The sequence below is a fragment of the Zophobas morio genome, unplaced genomic scaffold (genome assembly GCF_036711695.1).
Source record: "Zophobas morio isolate AGI-343-1 ecotype UQ-CSIRO unplaced genomic scaffold, CSIRO_AGI_Zmor_V1 ptg000024l, whole genome shotgun sequence".
Classification (NCBI taxonomy): domain Eukaryota; kingdom Metazoa; phylum Arthropoda; class Insecta; order Coleoptera; family Tenebrionidae; genus Zophobas; species Zophobas morio.
In genome coordinates, this window is record NW_026972129.1 from 13,604,794 (window position 1) to 13,612,932 (window position 8,139).

Here is an 8,139-nt window from a genome sequence, read left to right on the forward strand (position 1 = left end):
ATTAAAAGTAAAATAAGATGGACAGGAGTGAGGCCGCCCGGAAGAAAAGTCTCCGGCGTTCATATTCGACATATATTTTCCAGAGCAGCTTGCAACACTTATTACTTTTACTTGTTGTTGTCGGCCATTATACTTCTCAAATAAATTGATTTATGTTGTCGTTTATCCTTCCACATATATCTTGTGTGCTTTAAGAGGATGTTTAGAAAAATGGCACATCTAGTTTATAAAAAATGTCCTTGCTTGTCAAATACAGTTGATGTGTTGACTATCCTAAATTTAGACTGACGTGTTTGCGTTGATTTTTAATTGATGACTTTAATGTAGATGGAATGGTAAGGTGGAAAGAGGCAATGACGGAACGTTGATGTGCTCACATATTTATGGAATTTATGATCTGTTGTTCATGTCAATATCTTTTACTCGCTTATGAAATATTATCTACTTTTTCTTCTTTCGACACCCTAAACATAAACAAATAGCTATTTCATTGAAGTCCTTTACAAACTTATTTAACGCTATTCTGAATTATTTAAATTATCATAAATACAATTTCTTTCTTTTAACGCATCTTATAATTTGCAAACAACCAGAACGACGATGGGTGCATCTGTATTGTTAACAAGATTCGAAGTATAAAGTCTCGAAATGGTTTGTTATTTGTTTATTGTATTTGTAGTTCTGCTTGCGTTAGTACACGGAATTACATACTTTTGGAACTTTAACATTATTCGAATAAAGTCCTTCAGAAATTACCAGAAAAAAGAGATTAAATTTTTTTATTCCTATTTATCTACACAAATTAAATCTTTGTCTGCATAGTTCTAATTTGAACTCTGATTGGTTGCACAGTGTATTTGTTCCTTCCGTAGAAGCGACCGCAATCTGTTACACTGTCGAAGTAAACATCGAGGAAACCATTTACCCCACACTTTAACTTGTGTTATACTTAGTTGTTCTCACATAAAAGCAAAATTAGGGTAAGCAACACACTTCCTCAAATTGACAAGACTTGTCCATCAAATGTATAAATCAAAATTGTATGAAAATACAGTGCTCCTACCAAATCTTGTTTCACAAAATTAACAATAAAAAACAGCTTGCACGTCTGTGGGTGACTAGTGTATCAAATGTCTATCCTATTAACGTATCATCTTTATGACAAATCGCACAAAAGCAACAGTCGTTATTCACTCATAGTAATAAATGAAGTTTGCATAATTGTGTCCACCAACATAATTATAATTTCGAAAAGGAGCATAGTACGCATAATATTACTGCATTTCTCCAACTGAATCGTGTGATAATAACGCGATTAAAATACCGCCAAACAATGAAAGCACTATTTCAGAACCATATTTTACTGCAAATATATTTTTGCTTGCCATTGTCCCCGTATAAGCGCTAAGATTAATTTACCGAGTATAATGTGACATTATACTGACGTGCAGAAACCTATTATTGTTATCTGTAAAAGTGATATAAAGGGTTCATATATTTGTCAACTTGACATCTCATTTTCAAACAAGATTTAACTTTAAAAATTGTTTGCAGGTGTGTCTCGAAGTTATTCCTTATAAACTTTTTAATTTAAAATAACCTAAAGATAAGATGACACTCATAACGAAAACTTTCTGAGACGGAACAGAAAGATTAATTAAAACCAAATATTTTGTGTGAGACATAACTAGTCAAAGACACTGTAATTGTCATCTGCATATCTTCAGCTGTACAATAAAAGAACTGAAAACTGCGATCTGTAACAATCTAATTTTATGAAAGATATAAATATGATTTTTGTCTTTGAGTTTTTTCTTTTTCTAATAATTAATGAAAAATGAATGATATCGAGGGGTGCGCGCTTAGTGACTCACCCTGTACACCTTTAGAGATTAGTGAATTAGATTAGAACATCAATCAAAATTAAAACAAACATAAAAAACCTAATTAAGAATAAAAATCTTACGGTTTGGAAGTTTTGACCACTTTAAAAATTGTTTTACTAATTTAGAAATTAAGCTTCCACTTATCAAAATAACAAGAATAACGAAAAGCTACCGTATGTAATGAATTCTGTAGGCCCCCAAATGTCAAATGGTAAACAAATGGTTATCAGTCTGTCAGTATTAATAAAATGATACTACCAATTTTTAAAATAACGTCATGAGGTCGGAGAGGGAATGATACGATATTGTTTTGAGGTGACCCCAACTTACGTATTTTTTCTTTCACCTTTTCAGCAGCTTCCAAATAAATAAAAAATCAAATATACTTATCTTTTAAATTTTTACTAGAAAAGTGTGTTCCGTCGAAGTATTTTAACTCGCTAAAAAGTCAGAAAACCGCGCTAGACAATAGATCACGCTAAAACCGGTTAAGGGTTTTGTGGAAGGAAGGCTCAAACAAAAGAGTTTCCTAGATGATCAATAACAAAAAACGGGTCTAAAATACTTTAGACGGAACTGATGCCCTCACCCTAAATAACCAAGTTCATTTTCTTAGGTAAATTATAAAATTTGATACCGCCCATTTTATTTTATTTTTTATGATAGCCCCTATAAAATAAAATAAAAACTGGGATGGACTGTTGAACTATGGCTAAAGGAGCATGTTGTGCGTCAATATGTTTCAAATGAGATTTTCTAAATAAAATTTTTGATGACGTCAGAAACCCTTTAACAGGGACAAATATATCAATTTGTGTAGGTACAGTATACTACTACTAAGAATGGTCCTGTGTTCTCAGAATTTGAAGAAAATTCTAAAATAAGTCGTTTTTTATTTAATTACTAATTACTTCATTAATACATTTTTTGAGACTTCCTGTATAAATACTTGTAAAAAACAGAAGTGTAAGAGACATAGATGTGTAGAAGGATAACGCTCTCCACCTTTTAAATGAGATTTAGTTCACATCATTTTGAGAAGACAATTTCAAGTCTGTGGAACCGATAAACAAATAAATTAACCTTAAAACGTATGCAAAATTTCAGAGTAATCGGTTTTGTAGTTTAACAACAATAAACAGTAAAATTTTGTTTATTATTTTGATTTTTTTTCCGAAAACCTAGGTGAACAAGGTTTAATACGGCTGAATAATTAATAAACTACAGGTGAACAGACAAATTTTGACCTACATAATATTCTTAAAATAAATCAAAAATTTTACAGTAATCTGTGTGGTAATTTTGGCTATTTATCTAATGATAATGAAATCTCCAACAATCAAGAGACAAACGATAAACAGACGAGAACAGAAGAAGAAATCCTTTTTCATAATCTACGAGCTAATTTATTTATTTTTTTTTTTTGTGAAAATCTAGATCTCCAGGGTTCATTCATAAACCACAAGTACAAGAGTCTATTATTTATAGCATTTAAATAACATTTACTTCTACACGATATTCCTGAAATCCCTTCTGATGCTTATTCTATCTTAGCTTCTTGCTATTTTTAGTTTTCGATTTACATAATTCACTTAAGAAAATCCCAAAATTGTATTTTATCAAATGCAACACAAAGATTTTTTACATTAGAGGAGGAAAATCCCTTTTAGAGTCTTAACCCAGGTACCTAATTATAAAATCTTTCTTAGAGAAATTAGAAAAAGAATAATGAGCAGCACCAATTAAATGAACGTTCTAAAACCTCTTGGTGAGTAACAAAAGAAAAATCTAGTGTAATTTTATAGTGGGCCCCTTGGTACAACAACATACGACTTAATCAATCACGTAATAATTGAAAACTTCATCATCTGGCTTCGCTTGTTTGCTAAGGTATAATTCATTTATTAAGAAGTGAAAATACAGGCAGTTAAAACAAAATTTAATGAATATTGAACAGCCTACACCAAACGCATAAAAAGTGTAATCGTGGTAGCTATGAAACTGCAGCCAAAGTTTGAAAATGCAAACACTGCCACCGAGGCGATACTGGGATAATTAACTCTAACCGTAATATCACTACTTTGTTTCAAATAACAAAGGAATGCGTTATTCATTGATAGCTTCATCATTCGATCAGTACGAAAGATGATAGAACACAAGTCTCTAGAGGATTAATTAAAAAAATAATTTCATGTTTTAATCACATTCCCAAACTGTTGCATATCATAAGTTAAATTTGTGATAATTTTCGAAAACACAACATTGTAACAAATGTATTTCCTATTAATACCTAATCTCGATAGATTTTAAATTTTAAGTTACATGTATACATAGTACCTACCTTTTACAACAAAATTTGCCTGAATGAGAGTTGTGGTACATAATTTTAACATATGTAAAAACTAGATCTATAGTCTTAGTAGTTTTTGTCATCAAAGTAGCTAGGCTGTCTTGATCATTTACAGTTTCACACAATCTTTTCTTTCGGAAGACTTTCAGACTCCAACTTCCTTTGTGTTTAATATTACGATTACCAATATTACTCGTTAGTATGTTTCACTTATTTAATGTCGTTCCAAACATGTTCTTTTTATATTGAAATTCATATCCTACATATAATCTCCACACTGTTTTAATAGTAGTTATAGGCAACCAATAATACGCCTAGATGTTTTCGAAACTCGTCGAAACCTTTTGACTGTTTTATTTTAAATGAATACAGAAAAGTAGAAAATTTGCTGAAAAATCTCACCTTCAAGAAACTTTACTCATCTGAAAAACTGTAACCAATCAAATACAAGGATTTCTCCTTTTCATTTTTACTACTTGTAGAATACGCCCCCTACCAGTCAACCAATAGTCAACTCCAAATACAAAAAAATCATTCAAATTTATTTCACTATATTGTTCGATCTTCTGCTAACCATTAATGTACATATATGGAAGTGGGTGTACGTAGGAACGTGTAAAATCTACATACAATCCTGCCAGTTTTATGAAACAATATGTTTTTTATTGTCACTACAGTATTGCTGACAAAATAAAAACGCTTACATTAAATACAGTGTAGATACCTTTAATTAGTAAAAACTAAACAGAAAAATTCTAGCATTATACATAGTATATTAATTTATTTTTATCAATATTTACATAGGTACATAAGAACTAATATATACATTTTATACAAAGATATATTCTATTTTTTTGGGATATATCATAATGAATACAATTTTACCTCAAAAGAAATTATTTTCTTATGAAATTCAGCTATTGGTAATGCTCGCAAGATTGTATAAAAACCTCTACTATTTTTTATCTTAAATTTTTTGGTAATATATTCGCGGGCACGATTTCTTGCAAGTTCAAGTAAAGTTGGAACTGGAAATCCTTGCATTAGTCTAAATTTTGGTAAAGTAAAATACTGAGAAATTTCATAAGCAATTGGTTCATCATAAGTTTTGGAAATAACAGACTCAGCAGATAAATTTATATCAAAGAGTAATCGGGAGAAGACACATTCCTCCTTGCCTGCATATCTCTCCATCTCTTTAATGTCCATATGAAGCATTATTTTGAACAAATCACAATAACCAAACGAAACGTAAAGAACATTTAAAGCATCAGCGTTAATATCTATTCCATAACTCAACATACAACATAGAATCTGACAGAGAAGATCTACTGATTCTCTGCGTTCAGCAAAATATTTGATTAATCTTGTTGGTAATGCTAAAAAACTGGCATTAATTCCTTGGACAAAAGTATCTGAAACACTGCTCTCCAACAATATAAACAAATTCTGAGTATAATTATGCAAATGGTTTAGATCTGGAAAAAAAAAGTCATCTAGGCGACACCTACATAACATTTCCTCTAAAATATAATCACATTCTTGTGTAAATAGCCTCCACATTTTTGGATTTAAGAAAGAAAACTTTCGAATTAATGCCATCAATTCATCACATGTGAAGTGTATATCACAGGTAATTTCAATTAATTTATAAAAAATTGGCGATCCTTTTTCCATTGCTTCGATAAAAGTAAAAAGACTAAAATTCTTTTCATAACAATAAAACGGATCCAGAAAAATTTCCAGTGTTGGATACGTGGTAAGCTGTTTTACAACTAAATCGAAAAAAGTCAAATGCATATATATACGTCCATTTTCATTTGCAAAACAATGTACACATTTATTATTTGGGTTAGCTCCATAAAACAGCAACATCCAAAGAATGTCGATGTCGCCTGTTTTAACAGCTAAATGTAAGGTAGTTTCTACATTGTCGTTTCGATACTCTATATTAATACCTCTTTCAATTAATAATTCAGCTACCTCTATCCATTTATTTTTAACAGCCAAATGCAAAACTTTACTACCACGAGGATAAAAACAATCAACTCTGCAGCCTGATTCTATCAAACGACTGGCATAAATTTCTCCACTATTAATTCTAAAAGCCTCCTGTATTGGAGTTCTTGGAACAGAATTGAAGTCATCTTTAGTGATAACATCATCCAAAGTGAGCAGGTATTCAAAAGTATCCAATCTGAAAAGCCGACTTAACTAAAATACTTTACAATTGCGTATAAAACATACTTGGCATGATTTTGAATGGCCAAATGAAAAACTGTGTTACCATCTTCATCACACATATTGAAATCTGTACCACATTTATGTAGTAATTTGAGACGAGGTACATCATTGTTTTGTATAGCCTCAATTACTTCTAAGGAAAGGTAATATTGTTCTAGCTCCTAAAAATTATCACTGAATGTATACGCGAGACATAACACAAAAATACGAACCATGGATATTGAGGGAGCTTTGTCAACCATAACACACTTTTTGTGACTGTCCTTTATAATTCAGGCATTTGTAAAAATTCGAAAATTTAATAGTAATCCTGCAATCGTGCCTGCAACATAATAACTTCAATAAAACTAATACAGTATATAACCTAAAAACTGTAAACAAAAACAAAGAACAAAAATCACTGGAATGTTCGCTACCGGATTCCCAATACACATGCAAGACACTCAATCAGGGACCCTCAACCATGATCTCAGCTCAGAAGTATCAGAACTCTCACATCACAACCAAAAACCAACATACATAACTCCAGAACCTATAAGATTATAAAGAATAATAATATGCATAATATAACTCTTGGTGAAATTTTACAAAACACACTTCTCGATTTCGCACAGACTGTTTACAAAAAACTCTTCTACATCACCTCCTGATCACGTTCCTCACCTTCCAAAAATGTGAAAATCCCTCGTTTTATCAGAAAAAAATATTTTGTGTTCGCCCCACAGGTTCGCCCTATGAATCGCACCCTAATAGTTGCCCCAAATATAGGCAACCCACTGCACACGCATTTTAATTCGCACGAATTTCAATAACGACATGAGCCACGGAGCGCCCTGCCTCCACTAAAAACCGGACATTACACCCACGCGTATTGGTGACTATAAAATGAATAATTGGCATTACCCTCCAGTAGAATATGTACTATACTTTTTCTACGACTATCAGTTGTTTTGGGTTTAACCTTGGTAAAATTAAGTACTTAATTTTGTTGATATAAAAAATTTTAACCAATTATTCGAAACATATTAATTAAAGACTTTATTTATTTATGTATAACTTTATCATACACTGAAACATTTTTGCAAGGACACCTGTATCAATTTGGATAAATGCAATGCAATACTAATAGTGCTGTATTCTCAAAATTTCGACAAAATGAAATGAGCCATTCTTGATTTAATTAATAAAATAAATTGCCTCATTTAGTTAAGAAGATCGTGCTAACCAAAATTTATCTAATCATCTCCACCAACAATTAAGTGATGTAAACTCTTTATTTGTAGTAACACATATTTGCACTTTATAACTAACATAACGCACACCTATATTTGTGGTTTATGAGTCTGCCTTGATTTTTATCACAATTACTTTGCAAAAATTTTTGTGCGCAGAGCTGGTGTTTGGGTTACATGCAAAACGACTGCCAGTGGACGTTTCGATCTTTGGATTTCTTAGAGAAGTTGAACTCTGATCGCGTTAGTTCAATCCCATCCTTGTCAACATTTTTTTTTCCACACATTGAATTTGTTTGAATATTTATCTTCAGGTGCGAGGGAAGTTCTGTCTAAATGACTTTGGACCAATTTTGATTATGTCATTTGTGTGAAATTTTGATTAACGTCTTTCAGAAACAGAGACAAAGACAAAAAAAGTGGGAGT

The 8,139-nt window shown here is 31.4% G+C and overlaps 1 protein-coding gene across 3 annotated transcripts; it reads right to left on the reverse strand.

Annotated features, from left to right (window-relative positions):
• Nucleotides 1-4,921: 4,921 nt before the first annotated feature.
• On the reverse strand, nt 4,922-7,404 carry LOC135135383 (uncharacterized). 3 transcript variants are annotated; one of them, XM_064064413.1, is made up of 4 exons: nt 7,144-7,404; nt 6,693-6,802; nt 6,484-6,641; nt 4,922-6,433 (listed from the first exon to the last, which is right to left on the reverse strand). In XM_064064413.1, exons 2-4 carry the CDS (start codon nt 6,720-6,722, stop codon nt 5,101-5,103), a joined length of 1,521 nt encoding a protein of 506 aa, XP_063920483.1. In that variant the 5' UTR covers nt 6,723-6,802; nt 7,144-7,404; the 3' UTR covers nt 4,922-5,100. The 3 variants fall into 3 exon arrangements, with proteins under 3 accessions (XP_063920483.1, XP_063920482.1, XP_063920480.1); XM_064064412.1 differs by having other exon boundaries at nt 6,693-7,012; nt 7,078-7,403; XM_064064410.1 differs by having other exon boundaries at nt 6,693-7,012; nt 7,069-7,403.
• Nucleotides 7,405-8,139: the final 735 nt, after the last annotated feature.